Here is a 21,895-nt window from a genome sequence, read left to right on the forward strand (position 1 = left end):
GATTACTTGATAAACTGGAGGATAAAGGCATTAGCCAAAATGTTTGTCTACTTGATTTTGGGTCGATCAACCTATACCATGCTGGGATAAGCCACAGCTGGATTTTATTTGATTTCACAGCACTGGGGAATCACCCTGTATGGCATTCCAGAGATAACCGCAGATGGTTGATGCCATCAAGGGTGATTCCTCGTGCTGTCCAATTCTCTAATAAAATCCAAGTAGGGTATACAGTAGGGTGATCAAATCAACTTAGAATTTATGATTAAAACTACATGGTGCTAACAAAAGAATGCCAGTACATCTTACCTAATTATAGAAATTATTTATATTTTATATATATATATATATATATATATATATATATATATATATATATATATATATATATATATATGACAATTTTGTAGGTCACAATAACACACATTATGGTAAAGGTGAATTTGATTGTATACAGTATGGAAGGAAAACACCATGGCACAAAGATGTAATATGACAAAGATGTGCATGACAAGTGTGCGGTTTTACACTTTAATTGATATAATTGAAATCATTAAAAACAGCATTTGCTATATAGGATAGCATATTCTTATAAAGATCACAAAACGTGCCCTTTACCAAGCTAAAAATAGTGAAGAAATGCATATTACTATATAATTATAAAGCATAAAAGTTAAAAAATAAAAGGTTTATTTTTATTTTTTACTTTTCAATATTACAAAGACATGCTGCTGGTATACGTTTTGCATTCAATGTATTTTAACGCAAGACTATGCTTCTCTTCCCATTTGGAAATTGGCAGTGTAAAGCTTGGCATAAAATCTCAGCTGTTTGCCAGATACCTTTATTTGTTACCTTATTCCCCACATTTACCATTTAAACTGAAATGTAGTGTTGCACAAGTTAGATAAAACGAATGAACTCTTCAGTGTTATTGTAAAAATGAAATATTGCCTGGCAATGAAAAAGAAAAAGACCAGTCTCATGACTTGATGTGGGTTACACATAGTTCTGTCTCCTTGCTTTAGCCAAGAGTTGACAGAAGAAGCTATAAGTCACATGACAAACAAAGAATTTAACACAGCGGAGTTAATATTAGAGACCCACACAGATCTGTTGGAAAAGTAAGCCTGTTGCTTCCGTACAGACAGGATTTATTCAGCAGCCAATCACAATGAGAATCAGAAAGAAGTTACCTAGTCAATTCAAAAAGGGGTGTATTTTAGTTTCTAACCATTTTCATAGTCACTGAATGCTCACTGCTATACAGGTAGTGAACAAAAAAATGGAAACACCAATGGAAAGTCACTTAAGAGGGCACTGGACCACTATAGGAGGCTGTGTGGTCCAGTGGTTAAAGAAAAGGGCTTGTAACCAGGAGGTCCCCGGTTCAAATCCCACCTCAGCCACTGACTCATTGTGTGACCCTGAGCAAGTCACTTAACCTCCTTGTGCTCCGTCTTTCGGGCGAGACGTAATTGTAAGTGACTCTGCAGCTGATGCATAGTTCACACACCCTAGTCTCTGTAAGTCGCCTTGGATAAAGGCGTCTGCTAAATAAACAAATAATAATAATAATAATAATAATAATAATAATAATAATAATAATATGGTATCCCGCTCTGTGGAGTTCTTGGCAGACCGTTTTTGATGAAACTGCCTGCTCGCGCCCCAGGTTGAAATTTGCAGTCAATTGACAGTTGTCGCCTGTTTTGCCTTGCACTTCGAATTAATGCACAGATATCACGGTCCTAGAGTATGCGCTTCCGCCCACTGTTGCCCTTTGTTGATGATGTCTTTCCCTCGGAGTTCCATGCCGACATCACCTTTGACACCACTGCTCTTGAAACATCAGCAAGTTGAGCTGTTTTGGTCACTGAAGCTCCTGCCAAATGTACCCTAACAATCACCCCTCTTTCAAAGTCTGTGAGGTCTCCTCTTGCAACCAGGCCTGTCCAGCATTTTTACACGTGACCCTAAGCATGCTGGGATGTTATTTGCTTAATTAACGCATGAGCCACACCTGTGTGGAAGCCCTTGCTTTCAATATACTTGGTGTCCCTCATTTACCCAGGTGTTTCCATTTTTTGTTCTCTACCTGTACGTGATTTGGATAATAGACAAAGAAAAATAAAGCCTAATAAATTAACACAATATTATAAATAAATTCTGAAAATGCTTTTGTTGTATACATTACAAACTTAAGCACTTATGTTGCACAAAATACATATTGTCATATGCTTAAAAACAAATAGATAAAGAAATAACAAAACTCGCCTAGTTTAATACAATCTTCTGATACCCAGTTTGTATATGCATACCTGACTGAAGTCCAGTTTAAGATGCTTTAAGTTTAAGACATTCTCATTTTCAGCAACAGAGGTAGGGTTTTACCAAGTGAATACATTTGCTTGCTTAAGTTAAAATTATCAACCTACAAAGGACAAACATTGATAACATTTGAGAAACGGACTTCTAAATCAAAGACAAGTTGTATATTTCATATGAGTCACACTTTTCACAATAATTGAATGTTCAAGTAAATGTAGCAGATTCCTTGTGAATGCTTGTAGATATCCCCCGTATTACAGTGTACTATAAAATTTTACAATAAATTGTGAAATAGAGAACCCTTACCCACTTAGTCTCTGTTTTTGTTCTGATGTGAATAATTTTCAGAGGGAATTAACAATCTTTTCATTCACCAATATGCTCAAGAACAGGAACACATGGTGCACTGAATTTAACACACATCGGAATGAAACAGAATGAATATGGCTGTACTTTATCTGCTTAAAGCTTAATGCTAAGATACCGATGGTGGATGTCCACCATCAAAAAGTTTAGAAAGTTTATTACTAAGTTTGACTTTCAAATCTAAGATTGTAGAGCATTCGCTGCTCAGTAAAATATCTTAATGCAACAGACAACTCAATTTGTCACAAACAATGTCATTGGCATAATTTTTCTCTCTTTATACAAAATGTTGTGAAAAGATACATAGAAGTACCAAAAATAAGTATATTTACCATTTAGAGAAGTTAATTATGAATGCGACAGTAAAAATGGTGTTTTGCAATGACATGGTTGTGCCACATGGGTAGGGTAACTTGAGAGTTTAGATTGATCGTAAACTTGAAAACCACCTTGAATCAAAAGCTTTAAACATACCATATGTTGAATGCACAATTTTTCATTCAACAAAACATCTAGATACATACCAAAATAATTATTTAAATGTAAATCACCCGACATATAAAATGACTGATTTTGCTTTCTGGCCACCACATACTCGGGCTATTTATTCACAAAGCATTTACCCCAGTGCATTTTGTAAACCTTTTGTAAATGCTATAGAACTAAAACAACAAAAGTGCATGTACAGTACATCTTCAAATAACTAATGTTTTGTAAAAAAAAAAAAAAAAAAAAAAAAAAAAAATTGGTGCAAATTTAGCAATGTTTTGTCGACCCATACTGTACATACATCTTGAACCTGGAGTACGCTTCCTCAATCCCTATGAAAATTGCAAATAAGCCAGTTTATGACAAAAATACCAGCAATAGTTTATGTTGCCAATTCTCAATTTTTTATAATTAAAATAGAATAGATATGATAGTATTTTCTCTGGCGGTGCAAACTGTGCTGTTGCTAAGAGACCCAGTAACTGGTTTTAATCCTTACGAATGGCATACACATAATGCAATAAAAAAAAAAAAGGATTCTTGAAGAGAATATGTGTTTGGTTTTTTTGCCCTCAAAGTTCACAAAACATATTCCTTGTGTTTTATTCTTTCACTACTATAACTGCAATTATTCAGTGTCTTCATTAAAGTCAGGATGACCGCTGCGGCATTCAAACAAAATTCAGCAAAGCCTTTCACCAGAATGCAGGCACACAAATATTAGGCACTTGTTCCACCAAGACATGAATGGTGGACACCTGTATTGTTAAGCTTGGCACCAATAGGTTATAGGTGCCCTCTTTTTTCTTTCATGTAGTTGGCTGGTCTTGCTGTTTCATCTTCTTCTTCTTTCCCCGACAGGACTTGCAGATGCAGCAGATAATGCACGGCGATGCCAGGAGTAAGAGTGGTGAGGTCACCAGTGCAAGTATACCCACACCAACCAGGATACCCACAACCTGACCACAGGGAAAACACAACTGTTTAGCACCTTATACATTTTAGATACTTCCATGCAATGTCAATTTCAATAGCTCCACCAGACCAAGGTTTCCATGGAAGCAGATATATAATTGAACACAATAAATACAGGAGCTAGACAAGACACCCAGCTGACCCACACGTCTGTGGAGTTAAGTTCACAAGAGATGTACCTGTTAAGCTCGAGTGTGAAATGTTCAAACTTTGCTGTGTAAGTCTTATCACCAATATATTTAGATTATTTCGATGTTTGCAATATAAGTTGGCTCTAGTAAATTGCAAACCTGATTTAGACAATTGTTGAATATGGCTCAGTAGTACTAAGCCCCAGTTTTGATGCTGACTTTCTTACCTGAGTCCGATTCCACATCACAGAAGCCCGGGAGTGTCCCAGTTTATTTCTGCATGGCCCTTTATCATAATGTCTCAGGAATATGTCGTTCTAAATGAGAAAGACAAGTGTGATTAACAGATACCAAAGTTGCAAAAAGACTGTAATAAATACTGTATTTTCAGTTTAAAATGTGTATTAGGGGGCTCCTGAGTGGTGCATCCAGTAAAAGCACTCGCTAGAGTGCAGGATGCGCTCTATCCTGGACGTCGCCGGTTCGAGTCCAGGCTATTCCACAGCCAACCGTGGATGGGAGCTCCGAGGGGGCAGCGCTCAATTGGCCGAGCGTCGTCCGGGGGGAGGGAGGGTTAGGTCGGCCAGGGTGCCCTCTGCTCACCGCGCACCAGCGACCCCTTTAGTCTTGCCGGGCGCCTGCGGGCTTGCCTGTAAGCTGCCCAGAGCTGCGTTGTCCTCCAACACTGTAGCTCTGAGGCGACTGTAGCTCTCCGACGCTGTAGCTCTGAGGCGACTTTACACACTGCAACTTTTGGTTGCTTTGGTTGGCACTTTAATTGTACAAAATGGACCACATAAGAAGAAGCCTGAAATGGATGGTTCATTTCTCTGGTTCTTGAAGCTTTGAACTTCATTTTGTGCTGCATCTTGTTAAGTAAAAAGGAATGCCCGCTGCAGCAATCAGATTGTAAAACAACCCAACTAGGAAAGACCTACATAGATTTTATGTTCGCTCTTTTACTAATCAAAATACTTATGACCCACTAAATTTATGTTGTTACTGTAAAGGCAGTAACAATATATTGCCTTTAGCAGATGGTGCACACAATTTTTGAAAATACATGGATGTGGCTAATTTAAATGAACAAATTAAATGCTTCACTTTAAAGAGCTTCTATCTGTGGATTAATGAAAGCTCTATTCAGAATCAAGGATGTTTATAAAACAAAAATTCTCTGCATTTTAAAATGTGTAAAACAGAAGCTTACATTTAGATTTTGAAGACAGTACCAGCAGAATGTGTGTTTACAGTTCTTGCACATCATTTGAGCGCAGCCTTCATTTCGTTCAATATAGATACTGCACATAGGGCACTGCTTGATTGGAGCTTCTGTGTCATTGCTGATAGGAACACTAGGTAGGAAAAAGATAAAGTGACATCAAATAACTGAGGAAGTACTGCAAAGGCTGTAAGGCATCACGTCAGAACTCATTTTGTTCAAATGGCTAAAAAATGAAGTTTAACTGGAAAAAAAAAAGCTGTCCCTGTTGTAAAATGATTTTAATAGTAAAATAAATGATACAATGGTCAAATCAGTGCAGCATTTTATTCACAAGAGGACCTTAATTTCTGTATACATAGTAAGATGTCTTAATTAGGCAAATTGGTACCTGGCTCCCACCATTCCAGCCATTAGAGAATGTGGCTGGAATGGGGGAAACTGGGACTGTGATTGATTGGCCAATAAAGATCCCAAAGACCATTTTCCTGCCGGCAATTCTGACCGATATCCCTGCTAAACTGCAAAATATAAAACTAATTACATCATGGGGGAAGCCTTACCCTGCAACATTTAGGTTGCTTGTGGTTTATAGTGCATAGCGCTCTATACCTTGGAATGGCCACACCAAAAAAAAAAAAAAAGAATAATAATCTTATTACAAATTTACTTTTAGATATTTCCTTATTAAAAGGAAACAAAGTCTTGAAATAAGAAACTTTTCTTCAACAAGAAAAGTGAATTGATTCTACCTTTTACTAGGGAACCCACTTACCCGTTGTCAAAAGAAGCTGGTAGATTGAGAGATTGGCTTTCTGAACAAGAATGCCCCAGATGCCAGTCTGCCTTACAGACAGAACAAAACTCAGTTTGGCAGGTGGGACACTTGACTTGCACAAGATGTCCAACATCATTTGATTCAATGTCACACACAGCCTGGCATTCTGCAACAGGACACCAGGTTTTATATGGATTCAGATGCACTTCTAAAAAAAAAAAAAAAAAAAAAATTGGAAATAAAGATATTGAATTAGCCTAGAGAAGAGTTTTCTGTGAGGTAGCTGGTGTTTATTGTCACCATTGATCCTTGGCTGGATGCCTAGACCCACCAGAGCTATTTCAGTACTGCCTGCATACTTAAAAAGAAGCAGTGCCCTATTAATACAGAACCACCTGATAGTTACAAAAATAACCACGGAGGACTAAGACACAGCTATTTCTGTGCCTCTACTTGGACAGGGGTCTACAGACAAACATAGGCAAACATATCCATATTAGTTGTGTGTGTAGTATTGGGTTGGAAAATTACATTTGTTTTTGTATCTAACTGACATACCCATTGTGTTCACGTTTGAAGTACTGGTTTAGTTTATGTATTATGTTTAGTTGCAGTAACATATTTAGTAAATTCTTTTCAGTGACAATGCAGTGCCTTTGCAATGACAATGCAGTAGTCGATAGAGCTAGTCCCGCGGTGGCGGTCAAATGAAATCCAGAGCGATTTTTTCTGGCTGCCGCGCGGTACCAATCAAAGCCAAGTGGTGACAACACGTGCTTGACAGAAAAACTCATGAATGAAACTCTTCTCTACGGAGGTGTCCAAGCACCGTGAAGTGTCTGAGCACTTCCATATTTCATACAAGGATAGGCAGGTCGCTCCTAATAAGCATCCTTCCTGTAGCCAATCTGATACGGTTATCACTTTTTGCCTTTTTTTTTTAAATTTCTGTAGTTCACTACTATTTTTACTAAATAACTGGCTGAGACGGTAAATGGATATATTTGCTAACATTTCAGTAGTAGGCTACTTGCTGTCAGCAATGTATTGTATGTTTCTTTGCTAAGCTGATCACTCATTTCATACACCTGCATATAGATGACACAAAAACAAACCAGTGTTTATTTAGTAGATTATATGGGGGGCATTACAGCTATGGCCAAAGATTTTGCATCACGCCCTATAGAATTAACTATTTTTGCTTCACAAATGAAACCTTCTGAATAATGTTACATTAACATATTGAATTACATATTGCTTTATAGTTTTCCAAAAATTGAAAAATGTGACATGAAATACTGTACTACTATTGTAGTTTCTGGTAGACACTTGCGGTATGATTTTGTAGTTTCTTTGATTGCATGATGTTAAAATATAAAAATTATGTTCATATTGTGTTTTTTTTTTGTTGTTGGTTTTTTTTTTCTTTTTAATTAATGTCTCCATCCTAACATTCTAGTTCTCAAACTTTTTTTACTACCCTAGGCCTAAAAGATTGCAGGCATCAAATGAGAAAAGGGTATATATACATTTAAAACAGAGCTTTTTCATAAAATCTTTTGTTGAAAATGACACAACATTGGAGACCACTTTTAATACAAGCCAACATTAAGTGGAATTCAGGTATGAGTGTTGTAGTCATTTGGGAGTGGTTCCTATTGCCTTTATTTATTTTTTTTTTGGTAAAATGTGCTATCAACTAAGTTCTGGAGCTGCCTGAAATAGTCTATTACAAAACATATTCAGAGAGTTTCATACTTAAATCAATGTTATGACACATTATGCGAATTAAACTAATTGAAGTCAATGAAAACTTCTCGGCAAAACAAAAAAAAAAAAAATGATGCAACTCTATATGAGTCATCTGTTTTCTCACTGGTGAAACCTGTTACTATGCAGAAACTATTCTATTGTATATATATTGTTCAATAGCATAGTTACAAAATCAACAAACATACAAGTCATTTTATACCAAAGTGTCTTGGTTTAGGCACATAATCTAATAACCTGTAGATACTGTACAGTGGGGCATTCCGTTTTCATTTCCAATGAAAACTGAGACTGTACTGGACAAGATTGGCCATTCCTGTGGAGTTATCAAACACTCCTTAGTATTAAGACTTTGCCTTTCTATTTACTGTATAACAGCTGTTTCACAAGTCGGTTGGTTTTTCAAAATGTAACCCGTTTTCTTGTTGGTTTTGCTTCATTCAGACCCTTTGCTACCTTTGGTATCCTCAAATAGATATTTACATGCAAAATATTTTAATGAGCCACCCATCCAAGTACAGAGGGAAAGAAGCTGCTGACTGTTATCCTCAAATAAAAAGGGCCTAAATTAAAATGTATGGCAGCTCCATGCTTTTGATTTAATCCAGACCTGGGTTCATCTTTTTTTTTTGTTAAATTTCAATCAAATAGGATTATAAAATTCAAGAGCTGACTATTTTCAATTTTTGTTTATTAAAAAAATGTTTGCATACCTCTCTCAAATTTTAATCGCTGATACAACTGAACCTGATCTGAAGGGATGAAACCAGCAATCTGAAACAAAAGGAACAAGAGAAAAATGTAAGTATTGCATGCTGACAGCGAGGGAGGGAGAGAGAGAGAGAGAGGAGAGAGAGAGAGAGAGAGAGGACATACTGTACAGATTACAAGTATTTGAGAACAACAAACGGAAAATGGATCAGAATCTTGTGTCTTTGACTACCTTTACTGCTGTATACACACTGGTATTTCTGATATTCCCACATAACTCAAAAAGAGACAACAAACTGATCAAGTCTATGAGAAAGGAACGTACATAGACAAATGTCTTCAGTATAGGGGCTTGGATAAACACTTTTTCATTCTGAATACAGAGATTACAAAATGCAGCACAGTTTAATGGTTGGAGTCTTAAGTGTTGGCAACTGGTGTTTATGAAACTGAACAATATGAATGGAGGGGGGGTTACTATAGATGTTAAGCTCTTATCAGCTACATCACCTAACCTCCACACAGAAGCCATTCTAGCAACATTTCAGTAATTGTTTGCAATCACTAGGGAAACTGTTGATACTTTTTTTTTTCCATAGTAGTGCCGCAAATCTGCTAAAACATGTCCTGATCTTTTTTTCGTGACTCATACTGCTAGTGACCTCCACTAGTGATTTAGTTGCAATACCGGTAAGTGACACACCCACCACTTTGTAAAACAGAAACTCCAAAATATAAAGATTGTGCGTGCCTTCCTTTTTAGTTACTATAAACACAAGTGGAAAAAAACAAAAACAAAACAAAAAAGAAAAACAGAAACAGTTTATTTTATTCCTGTTGGGATTTTAGTACCCCATGGTTCTAATGAACCCTGGTTTAAAATATTTGGAAAGCACAAAAAAAAAAAAAAACACACAACACACACAACAACAACAACAAAAACAACAACAACCACTATCACCTCAGAATCAATGAAAGTCCCATTCTTCAGACAGGCCATGTCAGGGCATGAGATGGGTGCGCCACAGCCTTCTCTGACCGCAAGCTGCATATACTGCTTTAGGCACTGCAAACGAAAAACAGCAACAATGGCAAAATTAACCAATACAAAGGATTTGCATTTCTAAGTATCCAAATCTAAAGAATCTAAAAGCAGATTGTTTAAAACTTTTTTTTTTTTTTTTTTTTTTAATAGTCAAAACCACTTAATATCACTCCTGTAAATGTTACTCTACTCCTATACCCAGAATATAGGCTTTTCAAGAGGGACACAGCCCTGCTAATATCACTATTAAAACACACTGGTTATATCAATCACATTTATCAGTCTTAACATGTTTCACTTTATGAAATAAAAGCACAAGACTAGAAAGTGTTTATGTAGGTAAATTGCTGTACAGTATTGGAATGTTCAGACATATTCAGTATCTAGCACACACAATTCTGTATGTATGTTTACATTTCCCTTCGGTTTGTATTACACTGTGTTGTACATGTATAGTTTATGTGACTGTACTGATTGGTTTTCTTTTTAATGAGCACCAGTGGAATCAATAGGATACCTATTACAAAAAACAGGCATATTTGGTATTTCAACCCTTAATTCTTCTTATTCCAGAATTGCATTGCACTCCTGATAGTCAAGATTACTGACACCATTATTGAGCATCCCCTTTGCAATGCTACTAAAAGGGTTGGACTGTATTTTGTTTCCAGATCTGTAACCTTTACTTTTTTTATGCAATGAATTTGCAAACTAAAACTCTATTGGCCGGGGCACATAGAAACTAGGCATAATTCAATAAGAGAAGCGTTTCGGCTAATGCCTTCATCTGTGTTATGAACCCATTCAAAAAAAAAAAAAAGCTTTCAGAAGTAAGGCACTTGTTACAGTGGCTCTCAAAAGTATTCACCCCCCTTGGACTTTTCCACATTTTATTGTGTTACAACATGGAATCAAAAAAATGGATTTAATTAGGAGTTTTTGCCACTGATCAACACAAAAAAAGTCCATAATGTCAAGGTGAAAAATAAAATCTACAAATTGCTCTAAATTAGTTACAAATACAAAACTGAAAATAATTGATTGCATAAGTATTCACTCCTTTTGCTATGACACACCTAAATAAGCTCTGGTGCAACCAATTGTCTTTAGAAGTCACATAATTAGTTAAAAATAAAATCAGAAATCAATAAAACAAAAAGCAAAACATGAAATATGACTGAAAAGTAAAGAATATTGGATGCATTTTTACAAAATGGATGGAGTTTGGGGATTTGTGCTTGCAAATGCTGGTAAGTGGCAACTGCATAAACAGTCCTCTGTGTGCAGCACCTGGGTTTTGCTGTTAGTGCTGTACATGGCTTGCCAATTTAAACACTGCACAAGAACCCTCTATATTCACATATCATGCGCCATCTCCTCTTAAGGAAGGAGTGGAAAATGGAAAAGAAAAAAAAAACAAAAAACACACAGGCCAGTAAGAACCTTTTTACACATGGCAAATCACCCTGGCAATCAATCAGTCTCCTCGGCATTTAACAAAACCCAGACCAGAAACTCATTTGAATGTAAAACTGACTGGGGATAACAACTAGTACCAGACATCATTATTATAATTATTATTTGTTTATTTAGCAGACGCCTTTATCCAAGGCGACTTAGAGACTAGGGTGTGTGAACTATGCATCAGCTGCAGAGTCACTTACAACTACATCCCACCCGAAAGCACAAGGAGGTTAAGAGACTTGCTCAGGGTCACACAATGAGTCAGTGGCTGGAGGTGGGATTTGAACCGGGGACCTCCTGATTATAAGCCCATTTCTTTAACCACTGGACCACACATTTACTGTTACTCTGAATAAGCACTGAATAATGGTAATACCACGTTTCATGACAATTGGATACGCAGTTCTCCAGATACTGTATATGGAAAAAGTGTGACCACTATGTGGGTATTTTTCATCCCCAGCACAGAACAGTAATACAATACCTGTCCTCCTTATAAAATACATGTTGAATCTATGTAAATGTTTAATTTACAAAAATCAACATACACTATATGAAATGCAAGTGGCTTTGGTATAGGCAAGATGCCTAATTTGTATTTCATTCCTTCTGCCAGAACCACATAAGCATTTCAGTGCTTTGCATGTGGTGGTATATTATTATTATTATTATTATTATTATTATTATTATTATTATTATTATTATTATTATTATTATTATTATTTATTTCTTAGCAGACGCCCTTATCCAGGGCGACTTACAATTGTTACAAGTTATCACATTATTCATTATTTCACATTATACAGATATCACATTATTTTTACATACAATTACCCATTTATACAGTTGGGTTTTTACTTGAGCAATCTAGGTAAAGTACCTTGCTCAAGGGTACAACAGCAGTGTCCCCCACTGGGGATTGAACCCACAACCCTCCGGTCAAGAGTCCAGAGCCCTAACCACTACTCCACACTGCTGCCCTGTGTCTCTGGTGTTATTATATAAAAATCATATTGCATCTACTGTATCCTAACTGCCTCCATCTATAACAAGGAATAAAAGGTCAGTGAGGGCCAACAAAATAATCCTGTTCAAGTAGCAGGCACAGTGGAAGTGTTCAATCCACAGTGTTTAAACTATTCTCTCAGAGATCTGTTCCTACAGTAATTGGTACCATTTGAAATGATTAACTTTAAGGTGGTGCCCCATACAATTGAATAAAAATGTGGTTTCTGCAGGTCGTAGCAGGAGCAAGCTTGTTTAGCTCTCAGTGTGACAGGGCGACAACAAGGCCTCAAAAAGGGAAGAATAATTGTGGGCCTGCAACTGAAACATTATACATAGTTTACAGCAATAACATATCCTCCATTGCAGGCATTATCATTAGCACACTGCTGGATCCATTAAACTCTTTGCATCGCCTTAGAACACTTTACTATGACCATGTGGTCAGTGTCATGACCCAATGTCTGGGCCTTTCCGTTTCATTGCTTGTTTATCAATGCAATACCTTGGAGGCTGTATACAACATGTTCAAACAGTTTACTGAATGGCTTGCTGTTCAAAACAACAACCACAACATTGAAAAGGTCAACAAATCTGTAATTAAAAGGTTTACCAGTTTTTAATTGCAACAAAAACCGCATTGGAAGGCATTACTTTCCTAGTTGTACGTCTGTATGGTAAACCCAACGTGATCCACTACTAGACGGTAATGCCCTCTAACCAGGGTTATGTTGTTCAAGTACAGGTTCATATAAAACATTTTTATATATCTGTGCAATTACTATACAATAGTACCTACTGGTACATACAAACAAACTGACCAGCCTTTATTTATGTATTTATTTTTTAACAAGCCATACTCTGCACATGGCTTGAATGAAATTGTGCTTCTACATGTTTAGAAAATAATAAATTGCTCTGAGTTTCTGACTAATGAAATCTCATATGAACCTGTACAGAACCCAGCATTGCTAGGTGATGAACAAAGAGCATGTGTCATGACTCCTACAAGTAGAAATTTCTATTCTCTGCCACATCTTGTCAACCCTTACTCAAGATTGCTCAAGATTAGTACCATTGTACACCATTTTCAGTGTATCATGCATTACATTTAGTAGAATAAACATCTTGAACCTCCATTTGTACAGAAGACACACATCACTTATCATATTCCATTATAGGATAGGAAATTGAAAAAAAAAATCAGAAGCATATGACGTGCATTAAGAGATTTTGATAAGGACAGACATTATGTATTGGCACTCGCTAATTTAATGTAGAAATTCGGCCGTGCAAGCAATAAAAAACACAATTTGTTCACTGATCACTGCTAATGTGGTTGATTATGAATTATGAAAGACAACAGACACTAAAGGAATTACAACTACATACATTCTTTAATTTAACAGACAAATGCAAACAGACCCCCCCCCCCCAATGAGCCAAATCAACTTCTGAGACGGCATACAATTATACTTATTTCATAGCTGAGAAGCAAAGACCGAAATCTGATAAACATCAATATGCTGATTAAGCTATGTTGTTTTATCAGTTCAGTAAAATGCGATAAGCAATAACCAAATAATGTACAACATGTACATACAGCAATCCATACTGGATCAGCGTCTTTAATATGTAGAACATTTTACTGTCATGGCTGTAATGGACTAGTTTGGATCCCATTCTATAAAAGACATTCCCCAAATGAGGGAAACAGTCTTCTACAAAATAACTGTTAACGTTCCTTCTCATGTTCTATATGCACAAATACTATACTCAAAGGAAATCACCTAAAATACAACATGATAAAATAATGTACTAATACAATTGCCTCTCAAGAACTGTATTACGTATTAACAAATTTGAAACAATGGCGACAGTCCCCTTATTTATTGTATGTGTTTTTCTCTGAATCTGTTTACTTAAACATTGAGTAAGGAGTAGGAGCTCCAAGCTGTGTTATTATTATTATTATTTATTTCTTAGCAGACGTCCTTATCCAGGGTGACTTACAATTGTTACAAGATATCACATTATACATTATTTCTCATTATACAGATATCACATTATTTTTACATACAATTACCCATTTATACAGTTGGGTTTCTACTGGAGCAATCTAGGTAAAGTACCTTGCTCAAGGGTACAACAGCAGTGTCCCCCACTGGGGACTGAACCCACAACCCTCCGGTCAAGAGTCCAGAGCCATAACCACTACTCCACACTACAGCCCAAGAAGCCAAACAGAATATACTTACTGTTCAATTTACCTACTGTAAATGTGTAACTGCTGAGGAACAATATACCCTAGATAACAATATATATGGAACAATCCAGTAGCTGCGCTCGGTTTCCGAGGAAATATAAACACTTGGACAGTATTGGTAATCACAATATACAAATGCAAGTAGAATTGTTCCCACGGTTATCAGGAACTGCTACTGAATTCTACCATTTATGCAACATTTTGAAATAAGTGTAAAATACTGTCCTCTGCCATTAAAATCATCTGCGATTTTTCAGAAATAACTTGTTTTCTAAATGTGTATAGAGAAATTGCACTTTAGCTGTAAAAGAATAATAATAATAATAATAATAATAATAATAATAATAATAATAATAATAATAATAATAAAGAGAGGGTTTAGGGTACGGTGGGGCTGGTTTTCTGATTTCGCTGGATTTAAAATGAATGCCTGTCCATATTCTGTTTGACAGATAACCTTGAGCATTGTAAAGCATCATTAAAAATGAATAATAGCATGCACTTATGTTCCAAAAAGGTAAATGAATCACACTGCATATCGCATGTTTTGACTGATTTCTTGAAGGAAATTGCTTCAGACTGGTATGGTGTAATAAACCAAATTGCTAGAATAAATGTTCATGCATTGTTGAAATAAAAGTAACAAAGCAGAATGCCTTAGTCAGTGGTTACAGAGACAGAGAAATAAATGACACTTGATGCCTGGACTGCATATTGCACTTTATTAAAGGTTAACTTACGCTCAATGAATCAACAATAGAAGTGATAAGAAACGAAGCCAAGTAGACCACTGTTTCAGCTGTGCCGATTAGTTTCTGTACTAGGTTTAACCTAGGTTTTACCTTAACTTGTAATTATCCATTACGACAATGAAGCCCCATATTAGATTAGTGCTTTATTAATGCTTAATTACAATAAAGTATACTATCACCACAAATAAGCAATAATTATTTACAGAACATTGTGTAACATTAAACACAATTGTATTACTTAATGTTAAAGTCCCCACAATTTATTTTTTGACATAATTTCTTTGACTTTCCCTTATAAAAGTGTGCCATAGTAAAAGCACAGCAAAGTGTAATAAACCATAGTGAAAGTATGGTAAAACATACAGTAGGTATGCACTGTAAAGAATAGTGAGGTACAGTATGGTAAAGCATTAAAATGTCAAACCACGGTAAGCTATGGTAAATACATAATGGTAAAGGCATGGGAAAACTGCAAAAATATTGTGCAACAAATCTGTGGTCAACTTTTAGAAGGGGAGGGGTATTATTCGCATAACTTTATTCAGCTGATGAATGAAACCAATTCCCCTGCATAAGCAGGATATTGGCTCAGCCCAGAGAACTTTTCAGGAGCAGAGCATCATATCTTTATTACATATTGAAATAAAAGCTCCCCCTTACAACAACAACTGCTTGTTTTGTTGACTAGATGCTCATAATGGCTGTAAAAGGAATGTGTTGGATATGCCACAAGCACATAACATTTAGTAGAGGAGTTCTCTGTTTGCAGAATACCTTTTATGAACTATGCAGGATTACAGTATCTGTATGGTTTAATAATAAATATAAAATGTTGATTATACTGAATAGCAGGGATATGTGTAACTTGAGACAGTAGAGATTGGTCTCAACACAGTGCTGGTAGGGCTTTAATAAACAGCTCTAAACTTAAATTGCTGATTGAATTTTGCACAGCATGAACTCATAAGGAAAAAACAGTTATCACACATAGCCAAACTACAGCAATTTTCTTCAGGGTATCAATCAGAAAACATGCAACTAACTGGAGTAAGTTTATATTTATAAACATAGCAGTAAACAATTTTCTTGCTGGCTACAGGCTAGGCATGATCTTGAAATTCCAGCTTAAAATGAATAAAGGCAGGCACTCACAGGAACAGTCAACAACTGTGTTCTCTCCCATCTCCAGTGAACTTGTGTTCACGGTGTACTCTGAACTACTGTGTAAATAAATAAAACAGCAACAAACACTGACACAGTTCTGAAAACTTAACTCATAAGAAATTGCATGCAATCTCAGGAGAATACAGTAAATATCTAGCTTTGAATAGAATCTCAAATTCCAGTCGTTGCTTATAAATTTGAAGTAAATCAACCTTTTTTAAAGCTGCAGTGTCCCTTTCAATCATATACTAAAATAGTATTTATTGGAATACCAAACTCATATTTAGCCTTATGTGCAGTCATCTTAAATCAGAAAACAGACCATGGGGTCTAAACAAATCTTCATGCCATCACCCTTGCAAACCAAGTTCTCCCCTTTTTGAAGAGCAAGTTCTAGCAAAAAGAAATAAGCTTAAAATATTTTTTCAGTCCCCTGAATTACAGGAAGACAAAGCATGATGCTGTATCATGGCTTAATTGATCGAAGGAAGAATAAAGACTTGAGCAGCAGCAAGGTACTATATGCAGAGCTCAATTACATCATGATTCAGTGACAGGCAGAGGGGTTTATTTTAATTATATACCGATATGGATTAATAAAAGACTAAGACAGAGGTTAGTCAGTATCTGTAAACATTTAAAGGCGACTTTTCAGGCTTTTTTATTTTTTTTTAAATCAGAGCAAGGTGGCAGTTGCTGTGTACTGATTCTAAAACAGACCTTCGCCAGAGCCTGTCTGCGGACCTCAAAGTAGATTCACAAGGCAACAGTACTTTTAAGCATTCCCGGGTCCATTATCAAGCAGTGATGGGCCTGCAGTTGGTTACTGATCAATATGCTACACAAGCTTTGAGTGCCATTTGGAATCACTCACATTGCTTCACGCTGTCCCCTTCTAATAATGACTTAAGTAATAGCAGTATTTACATTCATCACCTTCCAGGGGTGTCAAACTCCAGTCCTCAAGGGCCGCAGGGTCTTCTGGTTTTCATTCCAACATAAGCTCTCAATTAACATAACTAATCTAATTATTTGTTCATTTGGACATTTCATATTTTTCAAGGTCTTTTACAGTTGATTTAAAAAATGCACTTGATTTCAAGGTACACGACCTATGAAACATTTTGAAACCTGGAGTGTTGAATATGTCCAACTAATCAAATCATTAGACCAATTAAGTAATTGAGAGCTCGGGTGGAATGAAAACCAGAAGACACTGCGGCCCTCCAGGAACTGAGTTTGACACCCCTGTAAATAGACCCCTTCGGTGTTGTGGTCATCAAAAGACAACTTCCGAAGAAGACACCTTAGACAACCCTGTGAACTTTTCACAGACCCCTCCTTCAAAACAGTTTGTTGTGAGATCTTACCGAGGTACAGAAGACACAGTTGCATGCTTGGAGGGTGCTCATCCTGTCAGCAGGCCACTCACATAGGCACAGTTTGCAACTGACCAGGGGCTCTAGGGCCAGCTCCCCGGACACTGACAGGCTGGTCGTCGTCATTGTGTGCTGTCGGCAGCTCCTTCCAGGTGAACCCACCAGCACATTAAAATGTCACCACAGTCTCCAGCATTCTTCTGCAGAAAAAAAGCACAGGCAAACAGCCGGTAAGAACTTCTCTTTAAAAATAAATACAAAAATAAATACTCTGATGCTCTCAAGCATGTATCTGTGCCTAAAAACAAACACACTTAACAAGATACAGGGAACAAGATACAAATGTATTTTTGTAAGATGAAGGGAAAAAAAACAAACAATCATTCACTTACAATATTAAAGGACATATGTTTATGCCCTCACCTAATTTTAACATACAGAACAAAATAATGTGTTAAATGCCCCTACTTCTACACAATATGAACCTGTGGAAAGCAAGTATAAAATTGTGTGATACTGCAAGTCATTATTATCAACCAATATACATTTTCATGTTACAACTTATTTTGTAGCAAACAGGATCTTTTTTCATGCTTCAAGCAACATCTTTTCTGTCTGTAATCAATTTCCTTCTGGTAGACTGACTTGTCTGGTATCACATCCTAGACAAAACACCAAGTAATACGACCACGACTATGACTACCATGGCTATCCTGGTCCACAATAAATTATTAGGCAATGCCCATGTTATTACAAAATGCAGGCTTTCTCAGAAATGTACTTGCATCATGCTGAACTTTTGCATATAGAAACATGTAAACCATTAAGCTTAAGGTTTTTAAAAACTAAATGGGGCTGCACATGGGGAAATTAGTGTTGGTGTAATTGATATGTGGAAATGGGTTTATTGTGTGTGCCTTTTTGGAGTTGTTATGTTTGATTAAATTATTGGTTTACAGACGAGCACTCAATAGAGACTTGCTGCCTGTTAGATTTATTATTATTATTATTGATTTTTTAGCTGACGCCCTTATCCAGGGCGACTTACAATTGTTACAAGATATCACATTATTTTTACATACAATTACCCATTTATACAGTTGGATTTTTTACTGGAGCAATCTAGGTAAAGTACCTTGCTCAAGGGTACAGCAGCAGTGTCCCCACTGGGGATTGAACCCACGACCCTCCGGTCAAGAGTCCAGAGCCCTAACCACTACTCCACACTGCTAGATTTGGTTGAGAGGAAGGGCAGCGAGTGATTGGCCATGCTGGTCCTCAACCAGCAGGTGGGCGGGTCTCGACTCAGTGTCCGTCAACATAAAAACACCCGGGTGGGATCACTCTGGGCGACTGCACTGCCATGCTACAGAGAGGCGCTGCGTACACTCAGGAGGAGAGCGTCCGCTCTACAGGAACTACAGCTACGCAACCCTTAAACTGCAACACGGTACTTGTGAAGGCAGTGCCCAGCCAAGGCCATATGAAGTAGGTTAGTTTAGGGGATATTGATCCCAAGTAATGTATAGCGAGAGTTATGTAGTGTAGCAGGTTCCTGGAGTGGGACGCCTCATTTAGTAAGGCTAGCGCTCACACTGCGTGGCACCTTTTATTTGTAGTTGTTGTACTGTTTTTTATTTTGCCTTTCGTACAGGTCTCCTGTGTGTGTCCTCTGTGCGTTACCATCGCAGTTAGTGTCACATGACGAGGCTGTGTGGTCCAGTGGTTAAAGAAAAGGGCTTGTAACCAGGAGGTCCCCAGTTCAAATCCCACCTCAGCCACTGACTCATTGTGTGACCCTGAGCAAGTCACTTAACCTCCTTGTGCTCAGTCTTTCGGGTGAGATGTAATTGTAAGTGACACTGAAGCTGATGCATAGTTCACACACCCTAGTCTCTGTAAGTCGCCTTGGATAAAGGCGTCTGCTAAATAAACTAATAATAATAATAATAATGACCCATTTGTCATACATGTCAACCCCTAAGTGTTCATACCAGTGAGACCCCTGCTGAAAAACCTTGGGATTGATGAAAAACCTTAACCTAGACCACTAGATTTTGTTTTGGAGGAAGGTGGGGCAGGGGGTGCTGGTGACAGATCAAGATTTTTGCACATGGCTGACAGCTATGCCACGACCTAGACTTAAGGGCTATGCACACCGGGAGCGAAGCAAACGACACAAATACAGCACGAGTACATAAAAAAAAAAAAAACACAACTGTAGCTAGTCATGAAAAGAAAAAAAAACTGTCTGCTTTTGCTCCTTTTGTGGAGACGAAATAAAATAAATAAAACAAAGAAATAGTCTGGGTACACCACACACACAAAAAATGACATTTAACAGTGAATGTTTATATGTGATCTGGTTTAACATGTAAATCATTCAAAAAGAATACATCTACACATATTTCTTTGTAAATACGAGAAACTTCGTTTAATATACTTTTTATTGATTTTCAGTTTCAACAAAATCTTCAGTTAGTGTGTGAATGTGATTATTAATTATTGGTCAACACTATTAAAACAAAGAAGCGTCATTTTACAGAAATACAAAGTATGTGGTGCTCCCCGTCACTTTGACCAAAATTAAGGTGAAATAAAGTGATACATACCATCAATTTACAATTGTTCTGTTATTTCTTACCATATGGCGCCTTTCTTTGTATTGTCTTTATAACCACTGACACTGGCAACATAAATAACATATATTTTTCGACTTTAATAATTACATTCTCATTGATGTCCATTTCTCTTATATTTCTGTGGTAATGTCTGCATGAACGAGACAGTGACAGTCTGACAACCTCTCCTTTTGACTCTGTCCAAGTAATGACGTAGTGTGTACTGAAACGTAGAAGGCTCGCGCAGACAAACCGTCAGTTTTAGACAACAAGGCAATTCTATCTTTGGAGTAAGGGGGAAGTTTGCGTAGCAGCTACAGGACTATAGAATGGTAATGTACGCCTCTTCATGGTGTCCCCCCCCCCCCCCCCAAAAGAAATGAAATACGCTTGGACAGTTGTATTGGATTTACCGCTGTATCATGTATAAAGGGTTTCACAGCCTCACAAACAATAACAAACTTATGTACAAACATGAGAATCCATGGCACGGCCGAGAGACTCAAAATTGTGAAAAACCGTGAGTTTCACGGGTAAACCTTGAGACTTGGTTTTACTCCAACTCCCACGTCTCTGTCTTGCATATCAGCGGTTACCCACACACGTGACACGAGTACCCTATCACAGGGGCATAAGGCGATTCTTAGAAAATGCTATCAGAGATAGCCTTTGGTTTGTTTGCTTATATTATTGTTTTACATAAAACAGAGTTACACTACATAAAGTATAGCATTCACACCTTTACAGCTAAAACTGCCTTAAGCAACCAAACCTTTAAGCCAATAATGACATAGACTGCATAGATTGATGGAAACATTCACCAAGGAATAAGACCAATCAACAGTAGCCAATTCTACCACACCTCAATTTTTTTAACGGAGTGTAACTGACATAGCTGAAGGTCTAGGAAATTGCAAAAAAACGTTATTTTTTTTTGGGGGGGGGGGGTTAACCAAAAAACAGGTAGGACGGATCAGGCAACTCTCCCTCACTCTATATATCCAATTTGGTGCAACAGTCCAGATTCAACAAGTGCCCCCTATTTACATCTCTCTGCACCAAGTAAACGTTTACGTTTTTGTTCATTCATTTTTAAACTAATTCAAAATCATACAAAATTGTTGTTTCACAGAAATAAAAAATAAACTGGGTAATATGGAGTGGGAATTACAGTAGAAACAGAGGGAATACAGACGGGAAACACAAATGAACAGATCATTACAATACTTTACAAAAAGAAAAGGACTGCTATTATTGACTTTATAAAAGAGTAAATTGAGTGGCAATATGGTTGATGCGGTGACATTACTAGAACAGTGAATACTTTGTCCTTTGTGGAAAAGATACAGACTGGCATGAATGTTGAATGAAGTTCGTGTTTCAGACCCTTAAAGAAAAAAGAAAAAACACACAGTTGCTCCTAAAC

At 37.0% G+C, this 21,895-nt stretch overlaps 1 protein-coding gene across 3 annotated transcripts in view; it reads right to left on the minus strand.

Moving 5' to 3' along the window:
• Nucleotides 1–504: 504 nt before the first annotated feature.
• The window catches only part of LOC117435553 (E3 ubiquitin-protein ligase RNF144B-like), a 45,387-nt gene continuing 23,996 nt past the window's right edge, over nucleotides 505–21,895 (minus strand). For all 3 annotated transcript variants that reach the window (XM_034058836.3, XM_034058835.3, XM_034058838.3), the window contains 7 exons: nucleotides 17,840–18,048; nucleotides 9,735–9,839; nucleotides 8,776–8,836; nucleotides 6,290–6,500; nucleotides 5,503–5,647; nucleotides 4,520–4,609; nucleotides 505–4,145 (listed from right to left, as the gene is read on the minus strand). In XM_034058836.3, the coding sequence (XP_033914727.1) occupies nucleotides 3,996–4,145; nucleotides 4,520–4,609; nucleotides 5,503–5,647; nucleotides 6,290–6,500; nucleotides 8,776–8,836; nucleotides 9,735–9,839; nucleotides 17,840–17,974 (897 nt within the window). In that variant the 5' untranslated portion in view covers nucleotides 17,975–18,048 and the 3' untranslated portion in view covers nucleotides 505–3,995. The remainder of the gene's footprint in view (nucleotides 4,146–4,519; nucleotides 4,610–5,502; nucleotides 5,648–6,289; nucleotides 6,501–8,775; nucleotides 8,837–9,734; nucleotides 9,840–17,839; nucleotides 18,049–21,895) is intronic.

The sequence above is a fragment of the Acipenser ruthenus genome, chromosome 3 (assembly GCF_902713425.1).
Source record: "Acipenser ruthenus chromosome 3, fAciRut3.2 maternal haplotype, whole genome shotgun sequence".
NCBI lineage: Eukaryota > Metazoa > Chordata > Actinopteri > Acipenseriformes > Acipenseridae > Acipenser > Acipenser ruthenus.